Source organism: Mytilus galloprovincialis, chromosome 8, assembly GCF_965363235.1.
Source record: "Mytilus galloprovincialis chromosome 8, xbMytGall1.hap1.1, whole genome shotgun sequence".
In the NCBI taxonomy this organism is placed as follows: Eukaryota; Metazoa; Mollusca; class Bivalvia; order Mytilida; family Mytilidae; genus Mytilus; species Mytilus galloprovincialis.
Genome location: NC_134845.1, coordinates 3,408,737 through 3,428,902, shown reverse-complemented (window position 1 = coordinate 3,428,902; position 20,166 = coordinate 3,408,737). Strand labels below are relative to the sequence as shown.

Here is a 20,166-nt window from a genome sequence, read left to right as displayed (position 1 = left end):
TTAATTGAAGTGATTTTTGATTTTTCTACATTTTTCATGCTTTATTATCTTAATATTTTATTTTCAGACAAATGAATGATAAATGTCAAATGTTGATGAAGAAATTTGATAAAGAATCTAAAGTTAACAAAAGACTATCTATGAATAACGAGGAATTAATGTGGAAAATGAGCCAATCGGAAGGCTCCATGGAAAATCTCCTTAAAGTGGGTGAACCACAGAATCCTGCTGACACTGTTTCACCTGTGCTAAGACGTAAGACAGTCTCACCCGTTGTCAGTGACCAATCTCCACTCAGAAGTCCAGCATACAGACGGTCACTTTCGTCAAACATTGGTGAAAAATCTCAGGACAAAAAATGGAAACGTAAATCAGCATCTTATTTGTATGAGGAAAAAAGAACATCACCAAGTAGAGGTAGTCCCACGTATCGGACACATTTAGGGTCTGACTCATTACCAAACAGTCCAAGAACACATTTAGGGTCTGACTCATTATCAAATAGTCCAAGAACAAAAACCACCGGGAGGACCAATCGTATGTCTCATTCTTGTAACGATGCTGATGTATTTGAAGGGCCACAACCTCTGCCTTCACCAGTGGCCCCTCCCGAGCTTTCTCAATCTTTAGACAGTGATTATTTTACAAGTGATAAAACAGATTCAAGTGATAAAGACACTTCAACAACCATTTCTCAATCGGAAGACTCCATAAGTGTTACGATTTTTGAAAAATCCAATGGAGTTATATCCCCTGGAACAGACACTTACCATGAGGATATTTCTGAAATGTCACACTCCACTGATTCTAATGGTGTCAATTCTTTGGTTTGGGATTACGAGAAGTTTGACTCTAGTTGTAAGTCTATGGAATCCAGTAGATCAATGGAGTCAAGTGTTGCAAGTGATACGATACTTGAAGTGAATGACGTGTCAGATAACTTAACCTTCTCCAACTCCAGCACAGTGGAAGACATTTCTATGCCTCATTCTCCAGACAAAGGAGGAGACATTACTATGTCACAAGAGTTTAATTCAATAGACAGTGTCATTGAGGTTTACGAAGAGTCAGCGGGGGATAACGATCAGTCTAAGTCAAATGGTGATTTACCAAAAAGTAAAATTCCTTCATTTATAGGCATGCGTGAATCTACTGTGTAAAGACGAAGCAGGAGAGAGAGAAAGAGTGAAAAGACATAAAAGATGTTTTGCTATGAAACTTTCATGTTTATTTTTGTTGTCCAATTTAAATATAACTTGAAAATTCAGTACCTGCCATATTTATTGTTTAGATATAGCTTTAGGCTTTGCAGTAAAAAACTCTTTATTGAAAAATGAGATAAAACATTGTTTGAATCTTGATTTACCTCCAAATCTAGCGTAAATGATATTAGTTATAATTATGCAATTCAATTTTGCAGGTAAGCAAATACAATGTACATGTACATGCATTTATTACAAATTTATTAAATGTTAAATATTGTAAATAGATTTACCAGCCCATCTTTAGAAAACCTTTTTGACTTAAAATACATTTTGAATAGTAAAGCTTTTTTAAGAAAGTTATACAGAATGGGATACAGACATACATTGGTAGGTGATACACATGTACAAATAAACATTCCTTGGATATTCTTGTTATGTTCCAGGGCTGGACATTATTGAGTAATATTGTTCAAATCACCTTTCTATTGATTTTGATGTGCAAAATTTGCATATTTTTGATTAAAAAACTAACTGATAAACATTGTTATTGAAAGATTGGATGCATTATAATAAAGTAGAAGTAACAATATCATATGATAAACCTGAGACTAATACATGAATCCATCGGTTCAAAGATAAACTATGCTATTATTTACCACTGCCACCAGCCTTGGAACATAAGGAAACGTCCAATTTACTGATCATTTTATAAATTCATTCATTTATACAGAAGAGGTACAACACTTCATTACATATTGTCCTCATCCATGAGTTTTACATTGTCAGGAAAGTTTGCTTTTGTATATTATTATAGGTAGCTGGAATAAACGTTTTAGTTCATTAATCATTGTATTGATGGGAACAATAAGAACATCTCAGCTGATATTACATGTTCATATCTTGTGGATATTTGCGATCATCATAAAATTCTGTCAGGGGAGAAAATCTTCATATATTTCTGTCAGGAGATAATCATCATATAATTCTGCCAGGAGAGCTAATCATCATAAAATTCTGTCAGGGGAGATAATCATTATAGTATTTTGTCAGGGGAGGTAATCTTCATATATTTCTGTCAGTAGATAATCATTCTATAATTTTGTCAGGGGAGATAATCAATAATACAAAGATGATGTATTTTGATTTAAAACTCAAACTATTTTGGTTTTCACAGAATTAGAAAGGTTGTTGTTTGTATTCATGGAAACAAAAAAGAGAGTTTTTTTTATGTGGAAACTTTCTGCTTAATGCTGAGCATAGAAATTTCAAATTTAAAAAGATCAGTGATGAAAAAATCATTATATTCAGTGAACAAATATCTACAAGACTTTAGCATATGATCATTGAAATCCTGTAATAATTAAGTTGATCTCAGAGATTAATGATATATATATATGAATATTTAACTTATTGTTTGAATTAGAAAAAATAAAAATTGCAAATTATACTGAAGCTATTTGTCTCATATTTTAGCTCAAGGTAGTGTAAAAGTTAAACAAGAAATGATTGATTAAATGAAAATTTAGATGATATTTCTTGCAATTTTCAATATAATATCATAAAACGTATGTACATTTTTTTCAAAGGTTAATTTGTGAAGTAGGCTCACAATTCATTCAATCATAAAAGATTATTTATTGATTTACAACTATTGCAATTTAATATTGAATTGTCACCAGAATTCTATATTGATCATTTTTGGTATAAAAATGGTGGCATTATTTTTTAAATTCAATTTATGCTTTCAGTTTTGAAATCAACAATAATCATGGACTGTTTTTCTATACATAAATTTTAAGAATAAAATTTTGTTTTCTTGAAGATAAAGTTCTAATTAATCTAAATCAAACAATTGGTTTCTTATTATTTCTGTTATATATATGTCTGTTGGTCATGTGTTTGGGTTTATTTATTTATGTGTACATACAAATTATTCTTTTGTTTTCAATTAGTGCTATTGAAATGTAAGACCTTTTTGAACATATAAACTTGTTCAATTTTCTTCACTGATACTTCTTTTTGACGATTTTTCAATAAATGTATAACTTTTGAAATGAGCTTATTATTGGCATTTCTAGACATTGTTTTGAGACCAGATTTTAGGAAATATTTGGGGAAACAGCGCTTTCTGATAAACAAATATGAAAAATGTTTTTTTTTTGACTGAGGAAAGAGAGACAATTCTTCATTCTTGTTGAAAAATCATTTTTTTCTTAAATGCGATTATGCCTTAATGTATGAAAACTTCAGAGATAATTATATTTAAATTATGTTGATAAATTTGTTATAAATGTTAATATTAGATATTATAATACCAGGCAGTAGTTGGTTACTTTTCCAAATCATTATTTGTGGTATGTTGTCATATTATTTCTGTCATGTGATGAACTAAATGTTGTGATAAATGGTTGTGTAGTAAATAAACTGTTTGGGAGGTACCATAGGATAGGTCACATGATTAAATCTTGTTTATATCAAGGATAAAATAACATATTTAAAAGCAAATTTGTACAGAAAAAAAAATAAGTTAATTAAAATGATTGAATGTAGATGTAACAAAAATAATCAAGTCTTTATCAGTATTTCATAAACAGACTTTGATTTTTGACTTGTGTGGTCAGTTAGAAATGTAAATCAAAGCTGTAATGTACAGTAATACTCTGATAACTTTGACCAGTCGATATCAAATAATGTTACATGCTTAAAACTTTTCTTAAATATATTATTATTATATGGTCTAAATATTTCCTCATGTGGACTTTAATTCTATGGTACAACTGAAATGAGTTTATGATTTTTTTATGTGTTTTGTGAATTACTATACTCTCTAGAACTATAACATCTATGATGTATTTCACCACAATCTATATTAGTTGTTCTATTTAGTTTTTTGTGCTGACTGAAAACTTAAGGTCCTTAGTTATCTTAGGATCATTTAAATTGCCTAAAAAAGGGTTATTTGTTTAATGGTTTAAAAATCATATATCTTACTTCTCCATTTTCTTTACAATGACTTTTTGGTTTAATAGTCATGTCCCTGGTTAAATTGTCACAGTTTCATCTTAATTCATTGGCATACATATTTAAACTCTTTTAGTGTCCAAACTATACCCTTACTAATCTGTCTATTATTTTAATCTGCCCTGTGAAAGGATGTTCCTCTTTACTAGTTTTAATGAGGCATTTATAAATGAACCATACCAACTATCCAGGATTCTCTAACAATGAACACAATATTTGCCCTGTGAAAGGAGGTTCCTCTTTACTAGTTTTAATGAGGCATTTATAAATGAACCATACCAACTATCCAGGATTCTCTAACAATGAACACAATATTTGCCCTGTGAAAGGAGGTTCCTCTTTACTAGTTTTAATGAGGCATTTATAAATGAACCATACCAACTATCCAAGATTCTCTAACAATGAACACAGTATATTATCTTTAGCATCAACCAATATAAATTGTGGTGATGTAGTTGTGTCTGCAGGTAAACGTTGCTAGATGTTTCATGTTTCATATCACATTGTATTATTTATCATGATACTTTATTTAATAAGGCTGTGTTCAACCTGCAGGAGTTAAAATAAAACTATTTAAAATCTCATTTGTTATCAATATGCAAGAAGGCCTAATTTGAAACCCATCATCATCTATAGTGCTTTGGTTGATGTATTATCAGATATAATATATATCTCACAGCCAATATTTTCCAATCTTCATAATATTACTTCATAGCCTAGTGAAAGAGGACACAAGTTTGAGAATGAACCATTTTCTTCAGTCACCTCTTTGTAAGTTAGAAATTGTAGTACAAGGGAGACAATTCAGACAAATTTTATAAATGAAATATCTTATCCATATCGCAAAATGACAGCAACATACGAGATACAAGTCTACAAGTCTGGAGGGATGCAGGTCGTAGTGTAATTATTAACTAGTTCATTTTGTAACTGAAACATTTCGTAACCTTATAAAAATATTTAACAATATGAGTTGTAGGTTATGGAAAAATTTTAAATAAATATTTCTATTAAAAATAATGAATAGACTTATTAATGTATAAATCCGAAAGGTAAACTAAAAAGGTATCAGCGTGTTAGATCCTGCTTCCTACAAGTATGCATATTCTCATTCTGGGATAGATATACTCAAAACCAGAGGTCCTTTAGTATATTGTTAAGGAGGTATGCTTTTGTTAATGTCTGTCATTTTGGTCTCTTGTTGACAGTTGTCTCATTGGCAATCATACCACATCTCTTTTATATTTTGTTTATGGATCAATTGCTGCTTTTGCTGCTTTGGCCACCTAAGACTTTGTATCCTGTTTATACATGTTTTTTTTTAGATAAAATCAGGCTTTATGCCAGTATAAATATTTTTGCATTTTTATTTATATTGGCCTCAATATATAGGTAGACAATTTTGAGAGATAGAGACACACTTTATAACTATATTTAATTACACAAGGTACAAAATGTCTCAGGTACAAATCAACCTAGTTACGAACTGACCAGGTACGAAATGACCAGGTTATGAACTGACCAGGTTATGAGCTGCCCAGGTTACAAAACAACTAGTGAGTCTTCAATGGTTTTTTTAAATTTAGTTCATTATGTGTTTCTAAGTTTAGTATGATGTCCATTTTTACTGAAATATTACACATTTTGGTATAGGGACCAACTGAAGCCTACCTTTGGATGCCAAATTTTCTCGTGTGTAGAAGACCCATTGGTGGTCTTCAGTTGTTATCTGCTCTTTGGTTGGGTTGTCTCTTTGACACATTTCCCCATTTCCAATCTCAATATCACTTTTGGATAAAACAATGATATGTGATGTATAGTTGCAATGGTTTCCTTCCTACTGGTATATTATATGTGAAATTAGATCAGACCTTTGTAATGTTTGTATTTGGTCAATAATTTTAGCAACTCCTGTCAGATTATTATCAATGTATTTCAGTTTCATAGAATGTAACTGTCTATATCTATTCTGAATAAAAATATGCTTAGAATTGATCACATAAAGTCAATCAAAAATGATTAGGTAATTTCCAAGATTTATAAAATATTTATTAATAATAAAAGATATGACAAAGCCAACTGAAAGGAATACTTCAAATTGCCCTTCTTTGTTAAATAGCAAATAATTCAGGAACATGGTGTGGCCTGATTTGGTTTGGATCAGTATAAATTCAGGAACATGGTGTGGCCTGATTTGGTTTGGATCAGTATAATTCAGGAACATGGTGTGGCCTGATTTGGTTTGGATCAGTATAATTCAGGAACATGGTGTGGTCTGATTTGGTTTGGATCAGTTCTCTTTAATAATTCAGGAACATGGTGTGGTCTGATTTGGTTTGGATCAGTTCTCTTTAATAATTCAGGAACATGGTGTGGTCTGATTTGGTTTGGATCAGTTCTCTTTAATAATTCAGGAACATGGTGTGGTCTGATTTGGTTTGGATCAGTTCTCTTTAATAATTCAGGAACATGGTGTGGTCTGATTTGGTTTGGATCAGTTCTCTTTAATAATTCAGGAACATGGTGTGGTCTGATTTGGTTTGGATCAGTTCTCTTTAATAATTCAGGAACATGGTGTGGCCTGATTTGGTTTGAATCAGTTCTCTTTATTCAATTCAATCATTACTTATGAAGATTCATTCTTAAATAGATTCATACTTATCACCCGATTCATTCATAACTTGTTCATCATTTGTCAATTAAAAATTTTCATAGAACATATGACCAAGAATATAGAGTAACACAAACAGGAATACAAACACACTCAGTACATAAATACATCTCCACAAGTAAATAACACATATTTCATCATAAAAACATTTTGTCTTTATTTGGACAAATAAAATAAATAGACAGACAATATTTACAAGATAAAAATTAAAACCACACATAAAATTTGGCACTATATTGTTACTCTGAGTAGGACTGTTGGCTGTCACTTCCATCGGAACTACTGGAAGATGGTGGTCGGACTGAAAATAAAGGTCAAGAGTTAATAAAACAATAAGAGAGAACATATTAAAAGGAGGTTTTGGTTTGGTGATATGTGTCTGCCTAGTGTGAGATTTTATTAATTGTTTGATAAATGCATTTTTTTTTTAAATAATAAATTTACGTGTTTTCTACATTGTCTATGTCATGTATGTACATCAATCCCATCAGATTGATGTAGTTGATATTCTTTTAAGTCTCAAGCGATATAAAAATAGGTGGCAAATGTGGAGCAGGATCTGCTTACCCTTCTGGAGAGATGACCACTAGTTATTGTGGAGTTTGTGTTAACCAATCTTTAGTTTTGGAGCAGGATCTGCTTACCCTTCTGGAGAGATGACCACTAGTTATTGTGGAGTTTGTGTTAACCAATCTTATTCATGGTAGTGTTTTGTTAAATTGTTTGTACTTTCATGTCTTTTCATTTGCAATGGTATTGTCATTTGGACTTGAAATTAGAGTTTGAATTACTGCTTGTCATCACTTGCATTTATAATTTAAAGACAATAGGTTGCAATCTAATATCTTGGTTATTTGTGTTGCTCCATTGTTGCATACCTGTCAACCTGTGACGATGAAAATGCAGGTCATGACCTGCATTGAAGAATGAAATCTCAGGTCATAGCGCGTACAAACTTTTTCGAGCTGAATTTCAGTAATTAGGGGACATTTTTTTTATAATTTAAATAAAAGTTTCCAAAACATGTTCACCTTATTAATCATTATTTCATTGCACTTGGAAAGCTTTTGATAACTTTGTGACACTTTCTCCTCTTCTTTTGGTTAATGTAATTATTGACATTTCTACATTTTCTATATGTATAGTATTTCACCCTCATATTTTTAGAAAGTTGTGACTGGCTATTTAGTCTTTGCTCATCAGCTGTTCCCATTATCCTTCATAATTAGAGTATAGTAAAAAAAAGTTAAACATTTAAAAGAAGTATAGATGAAAAAAATAATTTTCAACTTTTTTTTTATAATTGTATTAAGGTATGAATTTAATGAAAAGTTATATTTCAATATGTATTTAAATTCTATTTGTAGTAGATTTTATATTTTTTACCCCAAAAAACGTAAATATAAGGAACAATTTTGAATGGTGACAAAAAAGGGGAAGTAACTCAGTTGAAAAATTTTTGTAAAACTGACGACAGTGAAATTTTTTACGACCTAAAGCTAAGGTAATTGGTGTTAATTAACAGTGTGTTTCACACCAAAGCTGTCAAGTGAAGCCATGCACTTGATGAGTTACTTAATTTGACAGTCTACACAGTTGGCTGAACTTCTGTTGATGAAAGAATTACGAATTTGCCGGTATTTCAAAGAGAATCACTTATAAAATCATTCTCTAGGGTTAGAAATCCAGGTGAAAACGGGTCACTTTCGGAATTCCCGGGTTATTCAGTGACCCGGCGGGTGTCCCGGGTGATCCCTCAGAATTGTGAAAATCTCGGGTCACACCCGCAAAATACGGGTCAGTTGACAGGTATGTTGTTGTCTAATTGATCAACAAACGTCTTTTAATTTTTCTGTCACAAAATGTCATAGCTAAAGCCCTGGTAACAACAACCCTACGACACATCTATACAGCGCCACGACATGAAATTTTGTCAAATCGCGGGTCATCTGTCGTCTTCATAAGACAATCACACTACAATTGCACGATATTTTGAGCATCGTGGCGCTGTCGTTGGACAAAAATTGGACATGCACCTTTTTTGCTCTATGATTTTTTATCATGTCAATGTCTTGTGGCTGTCTTGAAGGTGTCTTACAATCGTTGTGCGACTGTCGTGCAATAAACACATTATCGTGGGTATCAATATAATGGGTTTTAATCAAACAATCGGTGCACAGCTGTCTGACGACAATCTCAAGACTGTCACAAGACACTCATGATATAGTCGCAGGATTGTCTCACGACACACACACGACAATACAATTACATTTTTTTGTTCCGTCTTGTACCCATCGTGGAACCATCGTGGACATGTCGTAGCTGATGTGATCACTCGAAATATTTTTTTGACATTTTGCAAAACAGCGCCACGACAACTATTTTATAGATCTTCCACGACAAAATCAAACCATAGGATCTGTTGTGACCGGGGCTTAAGGTGAACAATGGTGAACAAATAAAATTGAGAAAAGAAATGGGGAATGTGTCAAAGCGACAACAACCCGACCATAGAGCAGACAACAGACGAAGGCCACCAATGGGTCTTTAATGTAGCGAGAATTCCCGCACCCGTAGGTGTCCTTCAGCTGGCACATAAAAATATGTATACTAGTACAGTGATAATGGACGTCATACTAAACTCCGAATTATACACAAGAAACTAAAATTAAAAATCATACAAGACTAACAAAGGCCAGAGGATCCTGACTTGGGACAGGCGCAAAATTGCGGCGGGGTTAAACTTGTTTATGAGATCTCAACCCTCCCACTATATCTCTAGCTAATGTAGAAAAGTAAACACATAACAATACGTACATTAAAATTCAGTTCAAGAGAAGTCCGAGTCCGATGTCAAAAGATGTAACAAAAGAAAATAAATAAAATGACAATAATACATAAATAACAACAGACTACTAGCAGTTAACTGACATGCCAGCTCCAGGCCTCAATTAAACTGATTGAAAGATTATGTCTTTATCATATGAATATCAGGCACAATCCCTCCCGTTAGGGGTTTAGTATCATACTTTCATAAAATATATGAGAAGAACATAACCCGTGTCATGCCAATAACTGTTTTTAAAAAAAATAAATGTGTTTAGTTCCGATGCAAAGACCCTATAAGTGAATCAATATTAAAGCCAAAATATGCAATCTTTAATGACCTGACAACAGTATCGTAACTATATCCCTTCTTACTGTCAGTATCCAATCACCTTTGGGGTATTTAAATACCTATTGCCTGACCAGTATAAAAAATTGTCAACACAATTTGTCCATTTAAATTGTACAATAGGTATTGTGAGAGCTCATCAACAGGTGGTCATTTTACTACCCAGTAAAAAATCTTCACTTCCTAAAAGGTAAAATTTAAATGACTGATAGCTAGCATGCTTTCCTCATGTATCATGACCAATGTCCTGAATAGACTATTCTATTTAGATATGGGACATTTTAAGCCATTTCGTTTTGTGTCTCTAAATAGTCAAGATGGAAATTTCAATCAGTGAATTTAGTTTATAAAAAAAGGAGATATATGTTTGCTTCATGGTGTTTTTAATGTGGGATGTATTTTAAGTTTCTGATTCCTGATATGGAATTAAGTGTTTGTGAAATGGATTTTTTTGGATAGCCCATCTAATTGTGAATAATTCTACAAGATGAATTATGTGTGGCTTGGTGTTCTCTAATGGGATATATTTTCATGTTATATTACGATACCTGAAATGGAATAGTAGTGATGCTAAGTTTCATTTAATATTCCGGATCTACTTCAATTGGAATTACTGTTAAAAATTTATTTTCAATATATATAAAAAAAAGTACAAATGGCTTAGTGAATAGAAATTTAAGTGCTTTATTCTTCATTTTAAATGAAAGTGGGATTTACCAGCAATGATTCATTTTTGATTGTAAGCAAAATAAATAAATTTACAATAAATATCTTTATAAGAAAAAACAAATAGTGAATTAAATGTAAAATGTCCCATTCCTAAATAGAATACCGTAGTCCATTCAGGACATTGGACACGAGGAAAGCATGCTAGCTATCATTCATTTAAATTAGCTCTGTCAAAAACAAACCAGGTAAATCTACAGGTAGTTAAAGGATTACCTGTTGATAATAGCTCTCACAATACCTATTGTACAATTTAAATGGACAAATTGTATTGGCAATTTTTTAAACTGGTCAGGCAATAGGTAATTCACTACCGCAAAGGTTATTGGATAAGCACAGTAATAAGTCTGTTTAAAGGTTTTGTAAGCTTTTGAGGTGAATACTGACATTTTTGTGCTTTGTAAAGAATATTACCATAAAAGATTGGATGTGAAATACCTGAACGTATAAGATGTCTGCATGTTGAGTTATATTTACGAATTATTTCCTTATACCGGTGATAAAATTTAGTAAATGTACCTGACCAGTTTGTGATATCGAAAACCCTGGTGTAATAATTTTTCAGTAATACACAAATTTCTCTCACTAAAATCTAATACGTTGTTACATACACGGGCGAATTGTACAAGTTGAGATATATAAACACCATAAGATGGTGACAAGGGAACTTCACCATCTAAAAATGGATAATTAACGATAGGAAATGAAAAATCATCTCTTTTATCATAAATTTTTTTATTAAGCTTCCCGTTAATGATATAGATATCAAGATCGAGGAAAGGGCAGTGGTCATTGTTAGTATTAGCTTTATTTAAAGTAATTTCAACAGGAAAGTAATTTTCAGTCACAAAAATGTCATAAATAAGGTGTACAAAGTTATTTTCTGTCACAAAATTTCATAGTTTAGGTTTACTTAGAGCTTGAAACCCTATTTTATATCTATGGTGATAATTTTGATAATTATCAAAAATACAGTTGTCCATGTCTGTTATCAAAAATACAGTTGTCCATGTCTGTTATCAACAATACAGTTGTCCATGTCTGTTATCAACAATACAGTTGTCCATGTCTGTTATCAACAATACAGTTGTCCATGTCTGTTATCAACAATACAGTTGTCCATGTCTGTTATTTTCCATTTTCGTCATATTTGTTTATGAAGCAATTTTTTTTTCATTTTCAATTGTTGCACATTTTTCCTGTTAGGGTCATTTATAGCCAATTATACAGAAAGGTTTTCTCTTGTTGATGGCCATATTTTGGTCTAAAATTATTCAAATGTTTGAATTGATAGTTGTATCATTAGCAGACATACCACATGATCATTCTATGTATTTTAATGTCAAATAATGTTTTTAATGTGTCAGATTCCAAGGGATGTTATACAAGTTACCATTGAATGATTTGTTTATTATAAGAGGAGAAAATTCAACTCACCAAATTTTGTAGCTTTCTTTTTGCCCTTTTCTTTTTTCTGTCTAGCTCTGGCATTTTGGAACCATACTTGTGCCACCCGTTTGTGTATTCCTGCTTTGTTAGCTATTTTCTCCATGGCTTGTGAGTCTGGGTTTATTTCTAGTATGAAGTGTGACTGGAGTATTTGTATTTGGTCCTCAGTAAAACAGGTACGTGGTCGTTTGGCTCGGGGTTTTGAGGTTCCATCATTACTGCTGGTATCTGTATGTATTGTCTCGGGTATACTGGCTCCTAAAAAACCAGGTCAAATCTTAAATCATGATTATTTAATTCCAAACTATGTAAATTTAATGGCTATTGTTGAATTCTGAAATAGTCTTTGGAAGCTGCTGTAATCCATTGATTCAGTTTAGTATTTGTCAGACCCAGATGTTCATCCTGACACTGTCCAATATTGGTCTCATTAGAAGTTTTTGTAGTATTATTTGAAGTGAAATATGGTTGTAAAACATGTAAATATTGTATTGACAAAAAATTACAAAATTTTAACCTTTTTTCTAAACCAAGTAGACAAAGATACAACAGATAAAGTAGATATATGAGGGACATGCGTGTAATTAATTACCTAATTACAATTAAGCATCAAACCAACAGTTTAGCTTTATTGCCAAACAGACCTTGATGCAGTCAAAAACAAGAATGTGTCCAAAGTACACGAATGCCCCACTTGCACTATCCTTTTCCATGTTCCATGGACTGAAAAAATTTGGTAATAATCTAATTTGGCATTAAAATTAGAAAGATTTTACTATAGGGAACATATATACTAAGTTTCAAGTTGATTGGACTTCAATTTCATCAAAAACTACCTTGACCAAAAACTTTAACCTGAAACTCCCACTTTCATTTTCTATGTTTAGTGAACCGTGAAATTGGGGTCAAAAGTCTAATTTGGATTTAAAATTAGAAAGATCATATCATAAGCAACAAGGGTACTAAGTTTCAAGTTGATTGGACTTCAGTTTCATCAAAAACTACCTGACCAAAAACTTTAACCTAAAACTCCCCTTCATTTTCAATGTTCAGTGGACCGTGAAATTGGGGTCAAAAGTCTAATTTGGCTTTAAAATTAGAAAGATCATATCATAAGCAACAAGTGTACTAAGTTTCAAGTTGATTGGACTAAAAACTACCTTGACCAAAAACTTTAACCTGAACAGATGCACAGACGAACGAACAGATGGACGAACGCACGAATGGAAGCACAGACCAGAAAACATAATGCCCCTCTACTATCGTAGGTGGGGCATAAAAATTATGGATATTAATCATGTTGAGGTGCTATTTCAATGGCTCAAAATCTGAACATAAATAAAAGTCAACTTTATACTGTAAACTAAAGATCCCCCTATTAATATATCAGATGAAAGCACAAACACGGAAATCTGCAATTAATTGTTAAAACATTTATTGAATTTGGGGAATTTTATACCCAAATTAATACCAGATGGTACAAACAAATTGTATCAAACATAATATCTTTTATCTTTTATAATATTGGATGTAAATCTGGACAAATGTTGGGATATCTGTAATTCACTTCCAACTCTCTGACATGACTTTTTCTTGTCCTGAACATGCATGAAATATTTGCCACAGGATGTTAAACAACCAACAACCAATCAATCAATCATGACTTTTGAAAGAATAGATAATCATAAACAGCCTTACAATGAGCAGAAAGTGTGTTGCTGTCTTCAGTGGAAGACCTCCCTGATTATTTCACTTTAAAATGAAGAACAGCAATAAAAGCTTTCTTGCTTTTAAGTTTATCAAGCATGAGTTGTGATTTTTTTTCACATAAAAGAATTATTACAACATTTTCTTGCATTTCCTACAGTCAGTCTATTATTTTTTCCATTCCCAATAAGAAATAATTCAAAACTATGTCATGTATGTAAAACTCTTAAAATTATCAACATTGATTGATTCTGGTGTAAATATATAAATAAAGAGCAATATATAGAGTGTATGACAATATGGCAGTAACACTTCCAAAATGTCAATAAAATGACCTATTCCAATAGCCCCTACTGTCAATAAAATGACCCATTCCAATAGCCCCTGCAGTCAATAAAATGACCTACTCCAATAGACCCTGCTGTCAATAAGTTGTCAAGTCATTTCTATCCATTCTTTCATCAAACTTCAAAAAGAATGGAAATAAGGAATGTGTCAAAATGAAAATAACCGACCAAAGAGATCAGGCCACCAATAGGTCTTTAACACAGTGAGAACATTTTGCACCCTGGGGATGCTTCAGCTGGCCCCTAAACAAAAAATGTGTGTACTATTTAAGGAAAAATAGGAGTTAGTTCCACCAATAATTTGACAAAACTCACCATCAGTGCCATCAGAGCTATTCCCATCCATACTTTCAATAAAATGTCTTTTACACAGAAGTCGTTTGCCGAGAAGTCCAAACTGTTCTCCCGTAGATAATGGTTTGTCACATGTTTCACAATAAAAACAAGCCACATGATATATCAAATCTCTGGCTTTTCTTACCCAGTCTTCTCCACGTATGGTTTTACTACAGTTAGCACAATCTGTTCTGTTGAATTCTCTGAAAAAACAAACAACATGTTTGGTCAACTGTAAAAAAAATCCAGCAAGGATCCATGTTTGATCATTTTGTTTTGGCAATACCTATTTATGTTAACCTGTTTTGGTCCTTTTCAAGGTGTTGTTAACTGTTACCCGAGACAAATTAAAACTTAACTGTTTTCAACCCACTGTGTTAACTGTTATCACCATTTTGCCTTTTTTGTTAACTGTTTTTGCCAAAATCGAGGTGTTCACAGACCCCCTATTACCCCCCCCCCTTTTCCCCCCTTTCAAATTTGGCCAGATTTGACAGTTACAAAAATATATTTTATACTGCACGTACTTATCTCGTATACAACCTAAAATATTAAGCAACAATCAATCAATCAATCAATCATGGTATACAACCTGATATTATAACTGAGGCTGTTATTTATTTTATTAAAAAAATACAAAGTACATTATTGTGACTATTCAAGCACACCTGCACTGCTCCATAAAGTTATTAACTATTCGAGTACACCTTCATTGCTACAACTGACGATAAAAAAAACAGTAAACTTACTCATTTTTACAGAAGACACTGCCATCTTTGATGTAACATGAAGAATCCCTGTCTAAGGCCGTCTGACAAAGAGAACATCTAAGACAGTGTATATGCCAGTGACGGTCATTGACCTTGAGAAGATGTCGGTCAGTTATCAAATCTCCACAACCATAACATATGTCTTTTTCAGTCTGAAAAAAAATAAACATCAATTTACAAAATATCAACTTTTTTATAAATCGAGCAGAGGCAATCCTTTAAAAAGCTATTTAAATGTGTTGGTCTTGCCAGGTCAATACTATAAAAAATTGTGTGAGACGTATCAATACTTTTACTTAGAATTTTTTTGTTAATAAATGTTTGGTTTAAATTTGACGTTTATACTGATATTAGGTTTGTCAGAACTGGATGTCACATACTAGTAAAATATGTTCCTACCATATTATTCATCTCCATAACGCTACATCTCTTTCTGAAATAACAGGTCTAATTAATGTCTCAGTGTTTGAGATGGGACTCTCACTTGGTAAAATGATATGACCTTTAATCATCGTATATCATTTTCATTTTCCGGTATTTTTTCTTCGTAATAACACGTATTTGTATAGAACTATACAAATCCTTAGAAATAATAAGCGTTCACACCAAAATTATAACAGTTATTGTCCTAATCGATATATTGAAACCTATACTTTTTAGTAAGACCCCACGAGTGTAAAGTACATTTGACAGAAAGAAAGGCCTATAAATCGCAGAAGGATGCACGTGCTGTCAGGGGCCAATGGCATTATGTAGGATGTGTGAACGGCCTAGGTTTATCAATGCCCCGTGGTCAAGACAGCCCAGTTCTGTATGTTAAAGCACCATTCCATCAACCCTAGAAGACTTCAGTGAGTCTCTGTGTATGTAAAGTGTTTCAAGGTAAAATAAAGTAATATAAGACTATACGTCAAGGTTTCTCTCATTGCTGGTTATGGTTATGGTTATGGTTCCCTATAATTACTTACATCCACTTTATTTGAACTTAGGTGGATAGTCTAATTGGCAATTATATCTCTCTGTTTTTTATCAAGATAATTAATCTAACTAAAACACATAAGTTGATAAAAATAACCTTTTACAGCAATGTGTGCACGTATGGTTATATAAATCTCCCCGTTCTGTGAGGAAAGAAACAGACTTGGATTACTTTTATAAATTGTTATTTGGATGGAGAGTTGTCTCATTGGCACTCACACCACATCTTCCTATATTTATTGGATTGGTGTCTTTATATGTTATATTCAAATAATTATATCATGAATCAGAACGTTGGTAAAAATCATACTCATCATTTCGATTCATCAATCCTGAAAAAATAACTTCTTTTAAAATTTGAAATTTAATCGCGCGATCTTGTCTAAATTTGTCTAAATTCACCGTTAACATGTTTAATGCATTGATTTGTTTGAATTATTGATGGAGACTGGACTTTAAACAAAATCAATTATTGATGTTATTGTCATATTCTATTATCTTAGTGGGTCCATCTTCCATCTATAGGTTATTTGTAATGTATACCCAGTTAAGACTAACAAATAGTTTTAATTTTTACTGATGACAACTTTGTTTCAGCCTTAACTTTTTGTTACTTTATCAGTGTTTTCTTAGAATACGGTCTGATTCTTTAGAATCCAGTAGAAATGATTTATTTGAATAGTCTGACCATAACTACTCTATTCTAAAGCTGCCATATTGATTTAATGATGGATTTGTGTTCTGTATAGAGATACACGTGTGGAATCGATTTATCCTCCAAGACCAACTGAAGAGTGTCTGATTTCAATTATTATCAGTAAACAAAGAAAATTGTCAACAAAGAACTTTTAACTTTATATTTAAATCATATTTTTTTTAAACACAATACTGAAATATGTTAAAATTATTTTACACAACATACATGCAACATGTAACCTTACCATTATTTTGGTGGTTTTGAATTACTATATTATCAGAATATGGTTATAATCTAAAGACACAATTCACACATTTCTGTTCTCTGCTGGAAGCCGCTTATCTGGTTAATTCTGTCTCCGTTTCCTTAAAGCATCTATTCAATATTCGTGTAAATATTTACTGATGTAGTATTTGTGACGTAACTCCAGAACATTTGCTCTGCATCTGGATACGCTGTTCTCTGCACGCGCCGTGTGTGTATATGAAATGTGCGTGTGTTGTGTTTCTAAGGAATTTTATTTAGAAACGTCTGGCTTTCCTCACAATAAAATCCAAAGTATCAAAGATACAACCACATAAAAAGGGTTTGTCGATGATAAAATTTTCTATAAATTATTTGCCATTAGCATTATTTAACATAATAATGAATATAATAATATTTTCCAATTAATAAAAAAAATCTCATAAATTTTGAATTTCGTTTTTCTATCCTGGTCAATAGATGACCTTTTTTTATAAACTAAAAAATAATAAAGAAATGAAATAATCTAGCTATTTCTAAATCTATATATTTACAGTTGAAACCTATAATATAATTTTGGAAAAGATATAAAATAACTGTTAATCAGAAAATGACAGGACAACTTCATAAAAAAAAAATCTAATAATATTCAGTTAATAATTGAAAATTTACTCTCGCGTAAAATACATCTGTAAATGAAGCCTTTGTGTATTGACATAATTAATAATTAATGAGGACAGGTGATCGAATGAAGAACTTCCTCTCTATACAACAGGTAATAAGGGAGCTACCATTTGATTTTTATGGGGGGGCTAGGATGAAATTTGAAAAAAATAGGCAGGACAGGAGTTTTGAGTAAAAAAAAAAGGCAGGATGAGACACTTTGCAAAAAAAAAAGGCAGGATGACAATTTAGGTAAAAAAAGTCAGGATAAACTAATAAAAAAAAAGGCAGGACCGAATAGAGTGAAAACTAAAAAGGCAGGACAGAGATTACAACTAAAAAAAAATGCAGGACAAAATTTTTCATCCTAGCCCCCCCATAAAAATCAAATGGTAGCTCCCTAATAGATACCAGAAAATCAATAATAACGGTTAATGCAAATACCTTTAAAAGTGCAGCGATGGAAAACGGGTAATGGTCCAAAGAATTAGAATCTTCATCAGAACCAAATGTAAAATTTCCAGAATCCTCGAAAATTCGGGTATCTAACTTCATGTCTAACTTCATGTCTGTGGCTCGTGAGATTGTTTGACATGTGTTGTATGTGAGTGAAAGTCGTGAATGAACACTGCGTGCTGGAGTATTGTTCATTGAAACGGTTGATTGAGTCCAGATTGCGGGTATTCTATGACTGGCGATTCGACCCGGTGGTCAAACGGCTGGGGTATTTGATGTCATAACATGGCATGTGTTTATTTGATTGCACAGTTAGCAGAACTGATGTGTGAAAAATAGGATACAGATACATCCGTTTCCTAATTTTTGTATAATTTTAGTATATATATTTTTTGTTAAGTTTTATATTTCGCAAATATTAAATCAATGATCTTGAAATAAGAAAAAAATCGGGATGAAGTTATAACACGACGGTAAAATGACACTAACGGACTATGATGGAACCGCACGTGCAAGCGCGAGTTCTGGAGAGCACCAACTATTGTCGTACTAGTCGTAAAACACAACCAAAGACGTTTAAAAATTTATTTAAAAACGCAAATATAATCTAAAAAGGGACCCAATATGCTCGAAAACGTATCACAAATATTTACGTCACCGTTTATTCGATCCGGTAGTAAAATGCGTTCCACAGACTTTGTTTTCTTGATAAGAATGTCACTATCCATAATTCATCAGATTTTGATTCTCTATTTACACTTAGACACAAAATATGTGTTACAAATTTAAATCAAATACAATAAATAACAGAATAGATAAGAAACTAAAAACAAAAGTGAACTTTCTAAAGATGCCCCGTAAGATTTATTATTTTTTGTTGTTTTAAGCACCGTAGGCTTTTTCGTAGCGGTAGCAGACAGTTTTAATTGGCGAAGGAAGCCGGAGTGCCCTGAGAAAACCACCGATATTCGATAGGAAAACTGATACGAGCGGGGTTCTAAATCACAACCTCAGTGTTGACTGGCTAGAAATTACAGTAGTAACAACTTAGGACACTCGGCCAACGAGGTGCCCTAATAAATTGTGAGATGCATGCGAGTGCTCAGAGTAAATAGTTTCTTGATAAAATAGCTAAAATATGCAAGGCTTTCTCCAGAAAAGCGTTTTTCTGAAACAGATAAATATCCATATTAGTCAAATACATGCCACTATTCCGATGCAACCAGAACTAAATTGAAATTTCTCATTAAGATGAAAAAGAACACCTGTCGCTTTAACACGTAACCGTTAGGTTTATTTTGTAGGTTTAAAGGTGATTTTTTTTTCATTAGGTTCATTGATCAAAGAGAAATCTAGTCATTTCTATAATTCGATTAATAGACAAAAATCATGTGAATGATCTGTATATCATAAACCAATACATGTAGTTACATAGAAGACACTATTGTAATAATAACAAATATTGAAAATAACATGTGTGAAATCAAGATTACTATTATATAATATTTAATATCTTAATATAACGAATATAAATTAAATTTCATGTTTGATAACTATACTGGTATGAATTTAAAAATATGTATGTTGTTATTACAAAAATGAGGTAAGAATTGGTTTGTTTTATCGTTGAAAAAAATCTCGACATATGCTGTTATAATCCGATATAACGGTTTTCGTCACAGAGGTCAGGTGAAACAATCCATCAGATATACGATATAAGGT

General features: G+C 32.2%; 2 protein-coding genes across 7 annotated transcripts in view; one reads left to right on the top strand and one right to left on the bottom strand.

Moving 5' to 3' along the window:
• The window catches only part of LOC143084890 (uncharacterized), an 89,530-nt gene extending 84,720 nt beyond the window's left edge, over window positions 1-4,810 (top strand). For all 6 annotated transcript variants that reach the window (XM_076260948.1, XM_076260950.1, XM_076260947.1 and 3 more), the window contains one exon: window positions 68-4,810. In XM_076260948.1, the coding sequence (XP_076117063.1) occupies window positions 68-1,160 (1,093 nt within the window). In that variant the 3' untranslated portion in view covers window positions 1,161-4,810. The remainder of the gene's footprint in view (window positions 1-67) is intronic.
• Window positions 4,811-7,029: 2,219 nt separating this feature from the next.
• Window positions 7,030-18,654, bottom strand: LOC143084891 (LIM/homeobox protein Awh-like). The gene is made up of 5 exons (XM_076260953.1): window positions 18,433-18,654; window positions 15,387-15,559; window positions 14,617-14,840; window positions 12,236-12,505; window positions 7,030-7,198 (listed from the first exon to the last, which is right to left on the bottom strand). Exons 1-5 carry the CDS (start codon window positions 18,637-18,639, stop codon window positions 7,137-7,139), a joined length of 936 nt encoding a protein of 311 aa, XP_076117068.1. The 5' UTR covers window positions 18,640-18,654; the 3' UTR covers window positions 7,030-7,136.
• Between the last annotated feature and the right edge of the window lie 1,512 nt (window positions 18,655-20,166).